Source organism: Dermacentor andersoni, chromosome 2 (assembly GCF_023375885.2).
Source record: "Dermacentor andersoni chromosome 2, qqDerAnde1_hic_scaffold, whole genome shotgun sequence".
In the NCBI taxonomy this organism is placed as follows: Eukaryota; Metazoa; Arthropoda; class Arachnida; order Ixodida; family Ixodidae; genus Dermacentor; species Dermacentor andersoni.
In genome coordinates this window covers 109304871-109326203 of record NC_092815.1, presented here as the reverse complement: position 1 = coordinate 109326203, position 21333 = coordinate 109304871, and the positions used below count along the sequence as shown (strand labels likewise).

Below are 21333 nucleotides of genomic sequence, written 5' to 3'. Positions count from 1 at the left end.
ATATATTTATAAGTGAGAGAATGAGGGAAGAATGAAATGATTAATACCATTGACATTGAAATCGATTAGGTTTACATTATACAACGCCATAAAGAAATTGGTGATGTATACATACCTGTGTGATTGTCCAAGAATAGAAGCTACGATAATAAGCAGCACCGGAGAGTTAATTACATGTAGTGGGAATCGCAGATTACACGGGCGCTGAAGAAGACGAGACTTCGTCGTATTGTTTCCGATTAATGGCCGAAACTTAATTCTTCAGCGCTCGTGTAATCTGTGACTCCCGTTACATGTAATTGACTCTCTGGTGCTGATAATCATCATCATCATGGCCGATCCCAAAGAGTAGGTTGCGCCATTTTACTATGGAACAAAAACAAGAACAAGAGAGTGAGAGAAGTTTAATGATGCGAAATGCAGAGAGGTCGCCCAGAGGTATATTCCTCTAGCCAGCTACTATGCGTGGTGAGAAGGGGAATAGGGGAAGAAAGAGAACAGAAAGAGGCGCATGATGGGTGACGATGACGAGAGAAGGAGGATGCCAAACATATGGCAAGCAATTTAGCATGCTCAAAGCCTACAGTCCAGGCCCGTACTTTTTAAAAAGTTTAGTAACGCCAGAATGTCCTTGAAACTCGATTGAGCGTCTGGCCAAAGAAGAAGAAGAAGACGTTTTCGTGCGTAGGGCAACAGCAATCGACGCCGATTCAAGGAAGACATGCATGCTCTAAATGCACTCATCGGCTCAGTCCGTCTGGTTTCTTCGTCCATGCTTGTGCAAGTCAGAGGTCGCGGACTCTCGATCAGCTTGACTTTCATGCTGTGCGCAGGAGCGTCGCTATGCCTGTTCGACCCCACCGAGGCGAATGCGCACCAGAGAACACTCCTTCGGAGGAATGTTGCCTCTGAACCAGGAGGTACGTCACTGCTGGAAGCCGTATCGGTGCGAGTCATCGCTGCGACATCCTGCTGTCTAATTGTAATGCGCCCCTGTGCACGCATTGAGCTGACTGTGTTTGCGGTATGTCTGCATGTCTGTCTGCGTTTAAACTCTTTCACGCCAACTTGGGTAACTCGGTACGTGTGACTGCGTATGTGCCGCTATTCAATGAAAAAAGGAATTGCGCTGTGCTGGGGAATTCGACGTGGCGTCACGTGTTCAGGCCCGCGCCACACGCGGATGTCGTGGCGGCACTGCTGCGTAGATGGCGCAGCGACTCTAAAGGGAAGCGCGAGAGAGGAGTCCGGCTGCAGTGCACGCCTCATGCATGACGCAATTCGGCGGTGACAATACGCTGGGGATCTACATTGCTTCAATGCTAATCGCATTAACGTCGACCTGAGATGGTTCCAGCCAAACATTCTTACGTACGTATTATTGACGTCATCAATCAATCAATCAATCAATCAATCAATCAATCAATCAATCAATCAATCAATCAATCAATCAATCAATCAATCAATCAATCAATCAATCAATCAATCAATCTTTGAAATGGTGTGGCGACTTGCAGCTCTTGAATATGCACCCGGCGTGACAGGTTGCGCAGAGCGTGCCAGAGACTACAAATGCCAGGCACTGAGACTCTCGTACAGCGATTTGGCTCCATGGAACAATATGGCTCGCTAGTCTTCCCCCATGCTTGAACAAAAAATAACGCCTGAGATGTTGGTCATCATTTTGTTGCTACTTTTTTCCACTGTGGTGACTTACACCTGGCGCGCTATCGTTCCTCATTTCAGGAGACCCTTGGCCTATTCTAATATCGCGGCTGAATTGCTGTAAGTGTGAATGTTTATTTCTTCTTCATATTTCACTTATGCACTTTTACCTCGAACCTCGGTCCCTGCAGCGCCTTAACGGGCTTCTTCAAACTTCAAATAACCGAACGGGCCTTAGGCAGTTATTCGATTGATTAAATCAATGGTGACCCTAACGAAGCCAAATCATGACTGTGATGATATTTAAGTGACGTTGTTTCATCGCGTAATCCTGCAGAGAACAGAGTCGTTAAATAGCACACGCGTAGCGGTAGCACAGGCGGCTTTACTTATAAACTGATTCGTGCAATGCCCGTCGTCTCAAGCTCCGCGAGCACCACCTTGGAAGGCGACTGCCATTTTCCTTTACCGTCGAAGCCCTGCAGACCACAATGCCACAAGATAGATCTCTAAGGCTAGTGTGCGCGCCCATGAGCCACTCCGCAGTACCCCATGGAAGCAATGCGGACAGATTGGGCTGGTCAAAAGGTAAACGTCACTGCTCCAATGTAGGTGCAGCAGTGCTGCTCCATGATGGTACGTCGAGAAGTCGTGGCGAAGAATACAACTCGCATTGCCGAAATTCTATAGATATCTCTTGTCTCGACTCTACTTTGCCATTTCTTGTGAAATAAAGAAAGAGAGAGAGAGAAAGAGGGAGGGTGGCTGCAAAGCTGAGCAATGAAGTTGCCCCGTGTAAGGCAACCACGATACAGCTATGGATAACGCTAAGCAAAGTTCGACTCACACCCGTGAGCGCACCTTGCCTAGAATAAAAAGCGCTGGCGTCGGTGCATAAGATTGAGGTGTGCTTGTCCCTTAGGAAAAGATGTATTCAGCCCGCAGAGCGCCAGTCGCGAGTGGCTCTAAGATTTGTGCGTGCCTTACATGTAAGAAAGTTCGAGAGCGAAAAAGATTGTGGAGAGATTTTCGCAACACTTTAGACATTCCGTTTAGGAAGCACGGCCCGTAGCCCGAAATCACAAAGAACCACATGTCGACGTACGTGCCTGATTGGTTGGGGACAAGTTGTGTGTCCCTTTACAAGTGTTCCACGGGGACCCAGGTACGCATATGAGGACCATACATATCTCACTCTATCCATAATTACCAGTGTGTACAGTGAAATACTATGTCAGCTTCCTCGCGGGCTCTCATGATGTGCCTTGCAAATGCCCCGTCTAAAGCGCTAGAAGTCGCTACCGCATCCCCATTGCTGGCTGTTGTTCAGGTGTGAGTCTTAGTGTGAACAATAAGACTCCTAGTAAGAAAAGCACTCTTAGCATGACCAGTAAGCCTGTCCATACAAGGTGGACCAATATGCCAGATAACATTTCACAGACATCCAAACAGGGAATAATGCGAAGATGCGAGGTGCGGAAGGAGTTGTTACCATGTGGTTCTTCATTTCAATGAGAAAAGACAGGGCATTTATTCATTGAGACGCAAAGAATCACAAAAGTGCATATCTTATGGTGGTGCGTCATTTATGTTGGTGGTAGTATTCGTCTGTCGTAAAAGAGAGGAAGTGTAACACGATCTACGCTTTAGCCTACAGTTATTACAGATTATTATCAGGCGAGAACAGTGACATGGACAATAGGAAAGAAGCCCCACGACATAACGCTAGGTGAGCATTTCAGTGTTCAGTAACTGCTCCAACGAATAATATAGCGGACGGAACAGTACATACAGAAGGGGCAGTGTTCTTCATGTTTGCACACGGATAATCCATGTCTTAAATTGATAACATGACCTTGCGCTATGAGTCGTTTTATTTCAACAGCAATGGTGGAGTACGGATGACATGGCGACCTTTAGAATTTGGCGCGTGGGCTTGTCTTTACTACACTTAACTTTTACTCATGATGTTCTCCACAACGCCACAAGTTCTACCCGTACGATTCAGGCTAACGGTTGTACATCTGGGAGAAGACAGGCCATGATATCACAGCATGGGTATGTGTGACCCAAAATACCGAAGCAAAAAAATATGTAACTCGAGGAACAGGTTGGCGGTGAGTTTGTTGCTGTTGAGGCGCGGCCGTGGCTGGCATTTGCGATGTATATCCGTCGTACCCGTACCAGTGGCACCCACGACGATAATGGAAGAGAGAATAGGCTAGAGTAATTTGACATCTCACGAGTAACGCCGGAAGAAGTAACGAAAGCCTTGGGAGCTATGCAAATGGGGAAGGCTGCTGGGGAGGATCAGGTAACAGCAGATGTGTTGAAGGATGGTGGGCAGATTGTTCTAGAAAAACTGGCAACCCTGCCAATACGCAATGCCTCATCACCTCGAGCGTACCGGTATCTTGGAAGGACGCCAACATAATCCTAATCCATAAGAAAGGGGACGCCAAAGACTTGAAAATTTATAGAGTGATCAGCTTACTGTCCGCTGCCTACAAAGTATTTACTAAGGTAATCGCAAATAGAATCAGGAACACCTTAGAGTTCTGTCAGGCAAAGGACCAGGCAGGATTTGTAAAGGCTACTCAACAATAGACCATATTCGCACTATCAATCAGGCGATTGAGAAATGTGCGGAATATAACCAACCCATATATATATATATATATATATATAAATAGCTTTCATTGAATATGAGAAAGCGTTTGATTCAGTCGAAACCTGAAACCTGAGTCATGGAGGCATTACGGAATCCGGGTGCAGACGAGCCGTATGTAAAAATACTGAAAGGCATTCATAGCGGCTCCACAGCCAGCATAATCCTTCATTAAGAAAGCAACAAAATCCCAATAAAGAAGGGCGTCAGGCAGGGCGTTACGATAGAGCCTTGGATTGGGAAGAATTGGGGATAAGAGTTCGCCGATGATATTGCCTTGCTTAGTAACTCAGGGGACCAATTGCAATACATGCTCACTGACCTGGAGAGTCGAAGCAGAATGGTGGGTCTAAAAATTAATCAGCAGAAAACTAATGTTTAACTGTCTCGGAAGCTAACAGCAGTTTACGATAGGTAGCGAGGCACTGGAAATGGTAAGGGAATACATCTACTTAGGGCAGGTAGTGACCGCGGATCCATATCATGAGACTGACATAATCAGAAGAATAAGAATGGGCTGGGGTGGTTTGGCAGGCATTCTCAGATCAAGCATAGCAGGTTGCCATTAGGCCTCAAAAGAAAAGTGTATAACAGCTGTGTCTTACCAGTACTCACGTGCGGGGCAGAAACCTGGACGCTTACGAAAAGGGTTCTACTTAAATTAAAGACGGCGCAACGAGCTATGGAAAGAAGAATGATGGGTGTAACGTTAAGGGATAAGAAAAGAGCAGATTGGGTTAGGGAACAAACGCGAGTTAATGACATCATACTAACCGATGCTGATTAAGGGTTAAAGGCTGGGTTCCAAGAGAAGGGAAACGTAGCCGGGCGCGGCAGAAAGTTAGGTGGGCGGATGAGAGTAAGATGTTTGCATCGACAACATGGCCACAATAAGCACATGACCGGGGTAATTGGAGAAGTATGGGAGACGCCTTTGCCCTGCAGTGGGCGTAATCAGGCTGATGATGGTGATGATGATGATGATTATGATGATGACTATGATTATGATGATGATCATGATGATGATGATGATGATCCATCTATGCAAAACGCGTAAAGATCGTGCACTTCGGTCCGGTGTTAGGCGAGATGGGAGAGTGTTTACTATTCATTCAGGCAAGGCTCTAAAGACGCCGATGAATTCTGGTTAAAAATGAAGCGATATCTTATGAATATCTTATTCGGCTGGGGGGACCATGGCGACAGCAGCTAGCGGCTGTTTTGTCGAAGCACGCGTGTATGTATCATTCGCTCTGGTCACTGAATACGCGCCCCTATAGCATGACCTCAGCAGCAGCCTAAGGCGACTGTGTGCTCAAAGGGTCGACTACTTCAGCTTTCCCTCACACTCGCGCAATTTCGGAAGACTATATAGAAAAGGTGTTTAACAAGTTGTCTACCCTACCTAATTTCTTATGAGAAGAGTGGGTTAATAAAAGCCTGCTTTTCTCACGAATATGCATGTATGGGAGTAAATTGTCTTGCAGTGTACTTCACGGCGTGGCCTGCGGCCACCTACTGCCACATAGGGAAAGCCACTCCTGCCAACACGTACCATGCCGAATACGAGTGCTTGGTTTGGACGCGCATGTCCGTTTTGAGTATGACCACCACGCCGATGTACCGCCTGTGTCACCTGATGAAGCTCTTCCATATCGAGGATCACGGATTGTTGGTCCAGGACACGTGAGTGCATGCAAGCGACGCCCCGCGGACGTGGCGTAGCGAGGCCGTGTATGTTTGGGCAATAAAAACAGTTGCACAGCTTTTTTTAGTGGGTAACAATGTGGTAAAGGAATGAAGTGAGTGTAAAGTGCCATATATGTATGTATCTTAACAACACTTAGGGAACACCGCGTTAGGGCCTCGACATTTAATTGAGCCGTGTTGGTTCCAGGCAAAACGCTGATCCCCTAGCAGCAATTCTTAGCGTGACTGCTACGGACGAAATACTATCATGGTGGGTCGCTTGGGCTGGGCCTAACAGCAGCAGTGTTGGTTTTACAAAATAATCCCTTGGTACACAGTGACTTGAACACAGTAGCTTGTTTCCAGTTAGAGAAGTTAGACAACATCTGCCAGCTACGAAATACCCGCACAACTAAAAGCAATATTTCGTACTCTCAGTATAAACAGCGGACACAATATACAGGAATGTAAAATAAAAAGCAAAAGCAGGCAAAAGAGACAACATGGCCGAATGTATAAGAAAATATAGTACATTTACTGAATCAAAGCTAAACTGAACCTCATATCTTACTGGATTTTCCTAATATTGAAAAGTGGCCGAAGTATGAATTAAAAATACCGAGCAGTAGTGCAACAATTCTGGGTGTTTAATTACAGGAAGGTGCTCAGTACAGAAATTCTTAATTTGTTATCGTATTGTTTGCCTATTGTAATTTGCGCTCGCTTTTTGTACAACATTATATATTTCACGCAAATATTGGCCAATATATATTTTACGCAAATCTTGGCCAGAATTCCTCTTTCGTCAGTGACGATTAACTGTACTGTTTTTTTTTCTAAAGGCTTTACTAGATATGTACATTGAAAATTTGACCTTGAAAATAAGACAGTTTTATGTTCGGTTCAGTTTTAATCCGTTGTCGACGAATCATATCTCTTTTCAGATAGCGACACTGATGGGCTGCTCACGCATCTTTCTTCTAATTTTTTAGGCCTATGAAATCGCAAAATTAGAAAAAATTTAGGGTATTTAGGGTATTTGCGGACCGGAAATAATTAGACAGAGAATAATCAAGAGTTAGTGGAATGCTTAATTGTCTTTATTAAGGGTTTCTCTAATGAGGCCGAAATTATCCTATCAGGTGACATGAATGTCAATATACAGGATCTAGATGGCTATACCCTCAACAACAGCAAGGCAATGCTAGATCTTTGTGCGCAACATAACATCGTTATCGGGAATACAAGGCCTAAGTGTGATGGGCAGACCATGTGGGAAACCGGCAAACGACCATTGATTACTGCCTTATGACTGAAGGAATTCATGCTGAGTTGAGAGAAACAGTCGTTGACGGAGGAACGGTATAGCAGCATAGGGATAACCATAAAGGCATCATCTTGAATGCGGGATATGCAGTTAGGAAAGAGAGCAAGGAGCGCAAAATCCCCAATCCATACTTGAAGAGTGAACAAATTACTTATATATTCGCAAGAGTCGAGGAAGAAATTGGCAAATCGCCAAGCAAAGAGTCTGAATATAGTGAGCATCTAAGCTTAATAACTACAGAAATACGGAATGAGGAGCAACATGTTCGTTGGAAAGGGAATAAGGGCCCGAAAAGCTGGTGAACAGGGATACACAAGAAGGATTACCGAACGACAGAAAACATCACGAGAGCACAGGCAGGCAAAAAAAGCGCAGTTGCCGCAGGATGAAGTAGCCAGAAATTGGGAAGCGGTCTTCGCTGGACGGATGAAAGAAGAAGAAGAAATGGGCTACGGGAGAAGTGGGAAGGAAGAAGTTGGAATAAAATGGCGGACGACACCCGTCTCACTTAGATTATGTCATTTCTGCTGCCGTTCGAGTTAGGAACGCTACATTTTGGTGCAGTCGACACTTTTCAAAGACCAGCCATGCGGGTGACGTTTTTCGTCGACCAGGCGTCATCGGAGTCTGTTGTGTTCACCCGATACCAAGTGCACGGTGAGCCAGCGACGGACATTCTTCTCAAAGTTAGTTCTACCGCGCTGATCAACGTGGTGCTGCAACAAGCTGCAATCAGCCGCCAAGCCCTCGTGCGAACAGGATCACTGACAGGGAATCTGCAACTGCAGACACTGAGCGAACTCGTTCTGGAACCCGTACGACGTGGCACCCTCAAAGAGGAAACGCCTGCCAGAAAGGTGAGCCTAGGCTTGTCTGTTATGGAACTGCAAAGGCACATTATACAAAAGATTGAAATAATGAGAACTTTCGTCCAAGCGCTTAGTGGAGAGCAATCATCACGAGGCACTGTTGAGCCAGATGTTTTTGAAGAAAACTTGCAAAGTGCACACTACTGGCTGTGGTTTTTCGAGTATGCCTGTGACAAGAATATGTGGCACTCCGACGACACAAAGATTTTGAATATGCGCCGCTATTTGGGCGGTATAGCCAGAAAATGGTATGATGTGCAACTCATGGATCATGGAACATGTTGGGAAATGTGGAAAAGCAACTTTTTAGCGGCTTTTGAAGGCAACGCAGTAGAAAGATGGGATGCGGCACTACGGTTCAGTTATACAGGTGGCTCTCTGCTTCAGTACTGTCTTGAGAAGCGTCGCCTACTGTATTCTGCAGAACCGAAGCTATTGTCTTCGGCTGTTGTAGCTTTGATAACGCAAGGGTTATGTATCGAGATCCGTAGTCATGTCCAGCTCAAAGGTCCAAGAACGTTTGATGACCTTCGGAACTTTCTACAGACGTGAGTGCCAAGAATTACATTGAGAAGACAGTCAGGTGGTAGAACAGAGAAACTTGATTCTCGTAAGCTCAGTGAACACCTAGAGTCGTTGCCGTAAAATGAATGTGAAGACAGCTTCATAAACAAATCCCTGGGAAGCGTAAATTATTACTGTGAGGATGCTGAAGAACCAATTACCGCAGTTCATGGCAACCTACTTCCACATAATCTGTCTACGGTGCATCACAAGCCCCAGAAAAAGAGCTTCAGTGAGACAGTGTATTTGGTGTCGTCAAGCTTATTGTACACTCCCATTAAGGTAGATGGCATTGAAGTGAAGGCTCTCTTTGACAGTGGAGCTTCGGTATAAATTATCAACAAGACTCCAGTGGATGCCGGTAGTCTGCACGCGGGTAGAGCATTGTGTGTCCAAGCCTACGATGGGTCAGTGACCATGCATAGTGATTGGGTAACCCTGGCTATTGAATTTCAAGTACATGCTTATTACCAATGACGTATTGGCAATTCCCAATGTCATCTACGATATTGTTTTCTCCCGTCCAGACATGAAAAAACTTAAGATAAACTTCTATTGGGATGACAAAGTAATGGCCGAAGACACGATAAGAACAGAAGATCCTGGCGAAGAACCTAGTGTATCAAGACTAATTTTTCACCAGGAAGACATCGAGACTAATTACCCAGAGCTTACATGCATGGGTAGCTACCCTCTAGCAATGAAATCACATGTCGTTCCTTTCGAACTCGCAGATAAAACAGTGGTTCCTAGAACCCCCTATGGAATGTCCTGAGATAAAAACGTGTGGCTGAAAAAGGAGTTGCAAGGAATGTTGGACGCAGGTATCATCCGGCTTTCTGTATCCCCATTTGCTTCTCCTATAACTATTGCACCAAAAGAAGACGGGACATTCCGCCTCTGCACAGCCTACCGGGCTCTCAATCGTCAAACTGAGTTGATATCTTATCCAATGCCGAGAATCGAGGACATCATTGACGAAACTGGTGGGCGCCATTGATTTTCACGAATAGACCTCTGCAAGGGCTTTTGGCAGATTCCACTAAGTGAAGAAACCAAGAAGTACACCGCGTTCATAACCCCATTTGACTTGTTTGAGTACAACAGCCTACCATTTGGTTGGAAAAACTCCCCTGCGTGGTTTCAGAAGATTATGACGGACGTTCTGATACCTTACCTGGGCATATTTTGCTATGTGTACATCGACGACATCATCATCTACTCAAAGACAAAGGAAGAATACCGTAGTCATCTTTCAAAAGTTCGTCATGCCCTCAGTCTTGCCCAACTCAAAGTCAACTTCAAGAAAAGTACGTTCTTTCAATATACCGCAGCATTTCTTGGCAGGGTGTTTGATGGACACACTAAAAGCACTAAGCAAGAATCGGTAGAGAGACCAGCCTTATGATGTGCACTCCCGGCGCGTTTTTCTTGGCCTTGCAGGGCACTTCCGGGCGTTTATCAAAGACTATGCACTGAGAACAAGGTGCCTCACGCGTTTAATTCAGAAAGACGTGCCTTTTTAATGGGACGAGAAGTGCGAAGCTGTCTATTGTGAGCTTGTAACACTAATATCGTCGGACCCCATCTTGCAAATACCATATTTTTCTCTGCCTCTCGTGCTGAATACGGACGCATCACATTATGCTACCGGTGCAGTTCTATACCAGAAACGCTCCAAACAAGCTGTTCAAACCAAACACTAGGTTGTGGGGTACTACAGCTATACCCTGAAACCCGCATAAATCAATTGCTCTATCACAGAAAAAGAAGCTCTGGCCGTCCTCAAAGCTGTGCAGTACTTTCGTACTTACCTGGACGGTGCCAAATTCATACTTTTCACTGACCATCAAGCACTGACTCAACGCCTGAGCATGACCCAGCCAAGAGGCCGCATTGCTAGATGGGTGAACTATCTGCAACAATTTGATTTCGTAATTTCGCACCGTCATGGCCCATTCTTCAATGACGCTGACGCACTATCAAGATTACTTGTACAGGAATCAAACAAAAAGGCAGAGGCAATCAACCATATTATGCTATGGGAAGGTAAGAAGAGCTCCACCTTATCAGTAGAAGGTATCACGTACCACCAACTATGATTCCAAGGATTCTTCAGCTATACCACGACACTCCTGGATCGGGTGGACATGATGGCTTCTGGCGCACTTATAAGAAATTGCTCATGAGATTCACATGGCCGGGCATGAAAAACGACGTCAGCCATTATATCCGCACATGCCACCTCTGCCAGGTGAACAAAGTTAAATTCAAGCAATCGACAGACGTTATGACAAACCCTGAATATTCAAGCGTCCCGTTCGAAGTAATTCATTTGGACTTCGCGGAGCTCAAAAAGAAGGGGGGAGGAGTCAAGCGAACGCAAGATTTCTTGCTCTCCGTAGATGAGTGCACAAGGACGATTGCGGCTGAAGCTGGCAAAGAAGACGCCAACAGCGTAATAGATCTCCTCAAAGCTGAATGTTTTAAACACACATAGACGCTCGTTTGCGACAACGGGCCGGCTTTCTGGAGTGCCAAATTATCAAAGTGTGCACAGGAGCACGGCATAATGATAAAGTATTGTTCTCCATACCACCCGGCAGCAAACGGCTTAGCGGAACGTGCCATACGAGACATCAAACAGTATCTGAAGATGTATCCCAATTTTGCCGGTGGCTTGAAGTGCTGTCTCGAGGCCGCTGTGAAACATCACAACAGATCGTACACAAATGGTTTAGGCTGCAGCCCTCATTTTGCAACTTCGGGTACAGCGCCGATAGTTCCTGCAGATCGTGATCTAGGCCTCCTAGAGAACCTCGAACTTGCGGAAGTAAGGAAAGCTGTCAAAAAACAGGAGGTTTAAAAGCGCCCCGTGAAGCGAAACTGATGAAAGGCACAGTAGCGAGACACCTGGACACACAAACTGGAGACTATTTCCTTGTAAGGAAAGGGACAATGCCTTCAAATTCAAAATTTTGCGGACCATTTCAAGTGATTAAGACTGCATGCCAGCATGGAATATTGAAGAATGTCTAGTACACCGAAGCCTCAGGTCAAATGGAGTGCGCCTCTATCGGAAACATATTCAAGTATTACCCCAGCGGGTGTAATTAAAAGAAATCTGGAAGAGTGAAGCGGTCTGCGTTGGACGCATGAAAGAAGACGAAGAAATGGGCTAGGGGAGAAGTTGGAAGGAAGAAGTTGGAATAAAATGGCGGACGACACCCGTCTCACTTAGATTGTCATTTCTGCTGCCGTTCTAGTTAGGAACGCTACCAATTATACCGGGAGAAAAAAAATATATGATTCAAGTACTGGTGCAAGCGAATATAAACGGTGAAAGTGAACGCTCGTTGTCAGGAATACGTCAGGAAAATAAGGCCGCACTCAGAGTATTTTGGAACCACATAAAATTATTAGGCAGGATGTCTGGAACAGTACAACAACATAACCTTGACGAAGGTGGAAACAAACTGGAAGCGGACGAGGCTTTAAATTACATCCGAAAAATAACAGTCGAATCTTTCAAAGACAATGGCGAGGTTCTAGTTGAGGAAATAAGAAGCATGAACGAGAACCAGGTGGAAAAGGAGCTGGTGCTGACAAATTTCAACTGGAAGAAAGCCGATGAGAAAATTTTGAAGCGCACAGGCACAGGGCTTAACGAGGCTCCCGTTAGGCTGATTAATGAACTAGGACAAAAAGTACGGATGCTCTGTTGAAAGAAGTAGAAAAAAGGTTTAAAGATAGACGAATACCAGGCAGTTGGCGAAAAAGTAGAATTAATTTATAAAGGTAAGGGGGAGAAGGATAGAATTCACTCGTATAGACGGTTGACCTTTACATAGCTAATATACAGGTTACCAACGCAGGCAATTAAGCTTTAGCTGCGAGCATGGGCAGAGAATAATGGCATTTTGTGAGAACTTCAGAATGGCTTCGGAGTGGGTAGGTGTTTCGATGATAACTTATTTCTCCTTACTCAGTGTATAGAAATATCAAGAGCAGAAAGGAGAGCGTAATATGTGGCCTTTTTAGACATTACAGCAGCGTATGACAACGTAGACCGCAAAGTTTTGCGTGATATTCTGTAAAGAAAGGGATTAGCCGACGATTGTCGGCAGCTTTTGAGAGAGATTTCACTAGAAAATACCGTTTGCGCGGAATGGGACGGGATGAGGAGCGAGGAGAAAGTTGATATGAACAAGGTGCTGAGGCAGGGGTGCCCTTTATCCCCACTGCTGTTTGTGCTGTACATGTTGAGGATGGAAAAGGCGCTAGAAGGAGGTAACATCGGGTTTAACCTCTCATACATACAGGTAGGTACAGTAGTAGAGCAGCAGCTTCCAAGTTTGTTTGATGCGGACGGCATTGTGTTGCTAGATAACAAGCAAAGTGATATGCAACGTCTGGCTAATATCTGTGCACAGGAAGGTGGTAAGGTAAGTCTGAAATTTTGCGTTAAAAATTAGGTGTTATGGTATTCAATGAAAACAGCGAATAGACGGTGACAATACTGAGCCAGGAAATACCTCGCGTTAAAGAATATAAATACCTTGGTATATGGATAAACGAAGGCAATATATTGTTACGGGGATGCTGGGAGTATAGAAAGACTATACTCACAATATATATGCAAGATTAGTCGGAGTAATTAAGATGGCTGGACGCCAACAACACGCAGTAGCCAGTGTCTCGCGATCTTCTTCTTCCTCTCTCTTCTTTTACCCTTCCGTAACAGGACCCCGAGTGGTGAAACGCCGTCTCGGCGCATGGTAAGCGAATAATTGCTAATGAAGTATAGCTTCAGCCACGAAATGTGCACGACATCAACAGACGTCGGACTTGAGGATACATCAAACTGTATACAGGGGTGAACTATCGTAAGTTACACCATTAACTTGACGTAGTACTTCATAAATTCCTGTGTAGCGAGACAGAAGCTTCTGGGAGAGGCCAACCCGACGACATGGTGACCAAAGAAGCAGCCAAGGTACTCGGCGAACTTAACATCGGAATGGCACCGGTCATAACGCTCTTTTTGTATATGCCGCGGGGTAATAAACGAGATCGGGCGACTTGACGTGCCATGTGAGCGCGAGCGACGACTTCACGAGCGTACTCAATTGCAACATGTGGAAAAGAAGGTAGGATGGTGTCAAACGGAAATGTGGAGTCACCTCCATACAAAAGATAAAAGAGTGAAAATCCTGCGGTGTCATGTCGCGACGAATTATACGCGAATGTCGCGTAGACCAGCGTGGCGTCCCAGTCGCAGTGATCGTTGGAGACGCCCATCGACAGCATCTCTGTGATTGCTCTGTTGAGACGTTGCGTAAGACCGTTCGTTTGTGGGTGGTAGGCGTTGGATAGCTTGTGCTCAGTGGTACAAGAGCGGATGAGGTTGTCGGCAACTCGAGAGAAGAAGCAGCGGCCAAAGTCTGTAGGTAACTGTCGATGTGCACCATGGCGGAGAATAACTTCGTGGAGGGGAAAATCGGCGACGTCTGTTGCGCAAGTAGTCGGCAACGCCTTTGTTATCGCGTAGCGTGTCGTGCAATCTGTAGCGATGGCGATCCACTTATTCCCTCTAGTCGTCGTCCGAAAGAGGCCAAGCAGGGCAAGGCCTACGCGAAGCAACGGTTCAGAGGGAACACCAATCGGATGGGGTCGTCCGACCAGTGCCAGGGGAGGTTCCTTTCGGCGCTCACACAATTCGCGAGTTTTTACATAATGACGCACAGAGCGGTAGAGACCCTGTGCCATGGCCGCTTGCATCAGTGTGGACTTCGGTCAGTGCAGATAGATCAAAGTGGGCAAGTATGGAAGGGGTGGTCGTAAACCCGATGAGAGCGACGAACGCGTGAGCCTGCTCCGAGCCCCATGAGGATGGCGTGTTCTTCTTTAGAAGATCTGTCAAAGGGCAAGCAACGTCAGCGAAGATTTTGACGAAGTGGCGTAAGTAAGAACACAGGCTGACGAAGCAGCGCATGTCAGAAGCACAACGGGGCACAGGGAAGCTGCGTACCACTGTAATTTTTCCGGATCTGGTTGGACACCGGATGCGTCACTGAGGTGTCCCAACACAGTAATCTGACGGCGCCCGAATTGACATTTCGTGGAATTCAGTTGGAGGCCGGTTTTCGGAAGACCGCCGGAATTGCAGCGAGTCGGATAAGGTGGCTGGTGAACTGGGGCGAAAAAAACAGTAACGTCGCCAGGATGAGGAAGACAGGTGGTCCATTTGTAGCCTCGCAGAAGAGAGTCCATCATACGTTCAAATGTCGTAGGAGCATTGCATAGGCAAAAGGGCACGATTTCAAACTGATATAATCCATCCGGCGTGGTGAAGGCCGTCTTCTCGTGGTCCATTTCATCAACTGAAATCTTCCAGTAGGCGGATCGAATTTCGATGAACGAGAAGTATTTAACTCCGAGCAAGCAGTCCAAGGCATCATAGATGCGTGTTAGTGGGTAGACGTCTTTTCGTGCGATCTTGTTTAAGTCACGATAATCACCGCGAAAACGTCAGGTACCATCTTTCTTCTTCACAAGGACGGCAGGCGAAGCCCAAAGGCTGGATGATGGCTCGATGACCCCTTTGCGGAGCATTTTGTCTACTTCTGATTGGATGACTCGATGAACATCATGAGATACACCATAGGGACGCCGACGAATAGGATTCGTGTCTGCAGTGTTTATACGGTGCTGAACAACACATGATTGGCCTAAAGGCCTGTCGCCGAAATCAATGATGTCACTGTAGGGTTCAAGCAGGGGACGTATGTCCGTGGCCTGTGCAGAGGTGAGAACCGGTTCAATCATTTTCGCGAAGTTATCCGTTAAGGAACCAGAGCTGTGAGCTGCAATTGGCGGTAATAAACCACTCTTGGCATTCAGACTCTCAATATCCAATTCGGAACCACAAGAAGTTCTTGGCCAAGAACATGCCGGCCAGAATCACTTGAGGGCACAGGCTCAAATTCAGAAGCGGTAGAACGACGTTGCTATTCGTAACCGTGACCAGCGTAGGCGGAACAGCAAAGTCGAGGTTCAAAAGCACGTCGATGATGGGGCGAGTCACATATTCACCGTGAGGAACATGTGTCGTGGCGGTCAAAGTGACGCAGGTGACTGACTGCCTTGGGTGACAGACGCAAATCGTGAAACGAACATAAGTGTGGTGGGGCAGTGCTCGGAGGATCGGCGAGTTGATGCAGTTCCACGTTAAGAACGCCGGCTCCGCAGTCGATGACAGCAGAATGATTGGATAAAAAGTCCACCCCAAGGATAACGTCCTGAGGGCAGTTGTCGATCACAGCAAAGAGAAAAGAAGTAGGGCGGCCGGCTATACCTAAACGCGCAGTACACATTCCGAGAACAACCAGCACACCGCCGTCAGCCACATGAAGCACTCTGGATGCTGCTGGGGTGAGGACCTTCTTTAGAGGTCTACATAGGCTAGCACTCCACAGGTGCGTGGGCTCCCATGTCGACGAGTGCTTGGACAGGTACGCCGTCTATTTTGACGTCAAATACTCTTCTCCTTGTGTGCACAGACAGAGGATATGCTGCAGTAGTAGGCAATGCTGCACCACCTCCAAGGGCTGCGTTTCTCAGTTTGCCGAAAGGGCGCAGCTAAAAGCCACAGGGGACTAAAGGCGACGTGGCTCTGGCGAACGGGAAGATTGGCGACGCGTTTGTGGTGAACGAGACTCGTGTGCGATGGTGAGCGACTAGAAGAGTTGTCGGCGCTGTTACACTCGGCGGTGGGCGAAACGTTGTGGGCAATTCCATCAAAACGGCTCAGGTAAGTCGGCCTGCGAGGTGTTTAGGGCCGCGAGTTGCGTCAATATTGGGCGACATGACCAATGCGGCGACAGGTGAAACATATGGGCTGATCGTCTGCAGTTCTCCACTTACTCGGGTTGCGATAACGCGCAGAGAAGCGTCGGGGTGGAGCGTAATTAGTAGAAGGGCGTTCGTTAGTTCTGGGATTAGCGACAGCACAGACAGAATGTAAAATAATGTTTTCGGGATCCTGGCGATCGATGGCTTGTTCAAGGGGAACTGAAAAAGTGGTAGCATCAGGGCTACGCGAACAGAAAGCGGCGGGCACCTTCGCATCCAGTTCATGTCGAACGATTCGCAACACGTCCTCTAATGGCGATGCATGCTTCTGTGCGGGTTGATCTTGAAACGTCGACGTTGCGGCAGTATTGGGAAGTCTGGCGAATGGTTGCAAGACGCGTCGGCTTTTAGCCTGCTCGAAGTAGTGGCACTCTTTAACGATAGCGTCAACTCTAGAGCACCTTTTGCACATGCCAAAATTAAAGCCATCGTCAGCAGTGCCCTTCAGCATGTACCAGCCATTCTCAGCTTCTGTCATGTCGTGATCGCCTTTACGAGAAAGTACCACCACGTCGTGGATGTAGGAGACATAGGTCTTCGTGGGGGATTAGGCACGGGAGGCCAGTTCGTGCTTTGCGGCAATTTTACGGCAAGTTGGTTTGCCAAACAATTTTGTCAACTTCTCTTTGCATTGGTCCCAGCTGGTTAGCTCCTCTTCGTGGTTTTCGTAACACACCTTTGCCGTGCCTCTTAGTTAGAACAACAGGTTATCTAGTATAAGCGTAGGGTCCTATCTGTTTATTCCCCTCTCGCGTTTGTACATAGCCATCCACTCTTCACTGTCGGCGCCATCGGTCCCGCAGAAAGTTCCATGATCCTTGGGTTGCAGAACCACAAGCTAAGGCGACAGCGACGTAGCTGGCGACGGTGACGTTAGAGGCTGCAACGACGTTGATGCCGCATGCTCACCATCATTCATGGTGCGGAAGGTGATGCGACGTCCACTGCGGAGTTCCGTTTCCAGCCGTGGTAACACGCACCTCCCACCAATATGTTACGGAAATGTTGGAAGTATAGGAAGGCTGTATTTATATATGCAAGGTGAGTCAGAGTAATTAAGATGGCTGATCACCCACAACACGCGGCACCAGCGCGTGGCGATCGTCGTCGTCTTCTCTCTTCTTCCATCCTTCCGTAACAATATATATGGAAACACAGGAAAAAACAATAACAGTAAAAGGGAAGACAGAGGCGGCCATAGTGAAACAAAGAGCGTTATGGGGATAGAATAGGCACGAGGTGCTTCGGTGCATGTGGAAAGCTGTAATGGGCCCAGGAGTTATATTTGGAAATGCAGTTCTTTGCTTGAAATCAGTGGCACAATCAGGACACGATGGCAACCAAAGGACAGTAGGACGCCTCGCATAGGACGCTCACGGGAAAACTACAGATGGAGCTGCGCAGGGTGATATGAGCTGGAGATGTTTTGAAGTGAGGGAAGCTCACAGTAAAATTAATTAAGAACGACTGAAGTATATGGAAGAAAGTGAATGGGCTGGTTGAGCGTTCAGGTATTTCTACAAGAATAACATTGATTCACACTGGAGGAAAGGAACTAGGAAGCTTCCCATCAAGTATGCGGCCTGTATGGTGAGCAACATGGCAACAAAGAACGTCTAGCGGAAAATTATAGAGGCTGAGAGAATCTCATGGGTAGCGGCGATGGAATATCAACCTGTTATGAGTAACTACATAGGAGGAAAAAACAAAATCTGGAAAGAAGCACTTTATCATAACTTAAAGAGAGCCTCAGAACTTTTCGAAGCGAGATCAGGGTGCCTGAGAACGCGCACTTATAAAGCGAGATACAAGAAGGAAGAAGAAACATGTGCTTGCTTCGGTAAAGCTAGGGAAACGAAGGAGGATGTTTTATTGTAATGTGAAGATATATGCCCGGCCGTTAATTTAGGAATGACTGGCCTCCTTGAAACCATTGTGGTCAGCGAGAGCAGGGGGAAAGTAAACATGTCTGCAAGAGATATGAGTAAGAGGCGATTGAAAAATTCGTGGAAGAAAGGTTATTTGGGCGACAAACCGCGGAGGCGTAGAAAAACAAACTTCACATTAGGGGTACAGGTAAATAAGAGGTATCCCTCTTATTTAGTAAAACGTATGTAAAAATTTTGTGGGCGCTTAAGCTTCGCCTTTAAGAGTGGAACGCGATAGCATTCAAAGATACCTGACTGCTTCTCACGCTTCCCGGCACCTGGAGCGTATGTAGCCGCAATGCTTACCGGTAAACGCTCGCCGCGAACGCTATGCACGAACACGAGCTTTGTGGTAGAAACACCGCCTCTTACGTGGGGCCGGATGGGTGGATGGATGTTATGAGCGTCCCCTTTGGAACGGGGCGGTGGGTTGCGCCACCAAGCTCTTGCTACCATACTGCTTCATATTGTACCTAGGTTAAACAATGAAAAAAAAAAACCGCTAAGAACTACCGCACCCAAATTTTCTGATCCCCTATTGCGAACTGCGCTTTGGTACGTCTCCGTCTTTTGTCGTTTTCCCACTTTTGTTCCACCAATCCTCCAATCGCCTCTTACTAATGTCTATTGCGGACATGTTTGCTTTACCACTGCTCCCGCTGAACCCAAAGGCTTCAAGGAGGCCAGTGGTGCCTAAATCGACCGCTGGGTAGACGTCTTCACATTCTAATAAAACATGCTTCGTCGTTTCCCTAGCTTTACCGCAGCAAGCACATGCTTCTTCTTCCTTCTTATATACCGCTGTATAGGTGCGTGTTCTAAGTCATCCCGATCTCGCTTCGAAAAGTAATGAGCTTCCCTTTGAGTTATCATAAATGGTTTCTTTCCTGATTTCGTTTTTTCCTCTTAAGTAGTTACTCCTGGGCAGGTTTCTTTTCCATTGCCGCCATCCATGAGTATAATTCAGCCTCTCTGACTTTCCGCTAGACCTTCTTTGTTGCTGTGTTGCCCACCCTACAGGCCGCATACTTGCTGGTGAGTTTCCTAGTTCTTTTCCTCCACTGTGAATCAATATTTTTCCTGTACAGATACCTGAACACTCTCCCAGCCCATTTACTGTCTTCCATATTCCTGAGCCGTTCTTCATACTCAATTTTACTGCGAGCTTCCCTCACTTCAAAACTAGTCCAGCCAATATCACCCTGCAAAGCTTCATTTGTAGTCTTCCTGTGAGCGCCCAACCGCATTTCCAAAAGTAAGTCCTGGACCCAATACACCTTTTCACATACCTCGGAGGACCCCGTACATATTGTATCCCCATAGCGCTCTGTGCTTCATTATGGCTGCATTTCTATTCCCCTTTACTGTTATGGTTTTTTTCTTCTGCGTTTCCATATATCCATTGCCTTCGTTTATCCATATGCCAACATATTTATATTCTGTTACCCGAGGTATTTCTTGGCCCTGTATCTCCACTGTCTCTTCACTGTTTTTATTGAATACCATAACACCTGATTTTCTAACACTAAATTTCAAACCTAAATTGTTGCCTTCCTCTCCGCAGATATTAGGCAGACGTTGCAAATCACTTTGCTTGTTAGCTAGCAACACAATGTCATCCGCATAAAATAAACCTGGGAGTTGCTGCTCTATTACTGTACCCTCCTGTTTGTATGAGAGATTAAACCCGATATTACTTCCTTCTAACGCCCCCTCCATCCTCACCATGTACATCATAAACAGCAGCGGGCATAAAGGGCACCCCTGCCTCAGTCCCTTGTTGATATGAACTTTCTCTTCGCTCCTCATCCCTTCCCATTCAACGCAAACGGTGTTTTCTAGGTAAATCTCTCTCAAAAGCTGTAGAGAATCGTTACCTAAGCCTTCCCCTTCCAGAATATCCCACAAGATGTTGGGGTCTACGTTGTCGTAGGCTCGTGTAATGTCTAAAAAAGCCACATACAAACGGTCTGCTTTCTGCTTTTGATATTTCAATACACTCAGTAAGAACAAACAAGTTATCATGCAGACGCCTACCTATTCTGAAGCCATTCTGAAGCTCTCTCAAAATGCCATTATTTTCTGCCCATGCTTGAAGCTTTAATTTGATTGCCTGCATTGCTAGCCTGTATATTACCGATGTAATGGTCAATGGCCTATATGAGCGAATTGTGTCTTTCTCCCCTTTACCTTTATAAATTAAATTCATTCTACTTTGTCGCCAACTGTCCAATCAATGCGGCGGAGTCGAGCGCCATCTGGAGGTATTGCGAGGAAGCTGGCGCGCCGCTCCGTGGCCCCCGAGACACCCGTGCGCCCGCGTGCGCAAATGGCAGACTTCGTGTAAATGTGTGCATTTATAGAGTGCATGAGAAGTTGTACTTGTCTATTTTTATGCTCAATACTCCTTTTTTTGAGCGAATACTTGTCGGATTTTTTACACCGTGTTCAACGAGTAATGTCGTTTCTATCTCGATGCATAGATTGCTACAGATGGACACACTGACGTGGGATGATTGCTACTTTGATGTGCGGAATGAAACGAAACCACCTGAAAATTGTGCCACTTGCGAAATCGCCCTGGTTTGTGCCAGTAAGTCCTGCTTCAACATTTGTATGCGATGATTCTAGGGCTGACGGAGGAATCGCGTGAGTTCATCGCTCTACCCGGGAAAACTGTTCGTCGACCCGCGTGCAGTACTACAGAGG

General features: G+C 46.5%; 1 protein-coding gene across 1 annotated transcript in view; it reads left to right on the top strand.

The window, feature by feature from the left end:
• The first annotated feature begins 721 nt into the window (after positions 1 to 721).
• LOC126541223 (uncharacterized) overlaps positions 722 to 21333 on the top strand; it is a 45693-nt gene continuing 25081 nt past the window's right edge. Inside the window, exons 1-4 of the mRNA XM_055076637.1 lie at positions 722 to 920; positions 1747 to 1785; positions 5821 to 6019; positions 21108 to 21217. Of these exons, the coding sequence (XP_054932612.1) occupies positions 722 to 920; positions 1747 to 1785; positions 5821 to 6019; positions 21108 to 21217 (547 nt within the window). The remainder of the gene's footprint in view (positions 921 to 1746; positions 1786 to 5820; positions 6020 to 21107; positions 21218 to 21333) is intronic.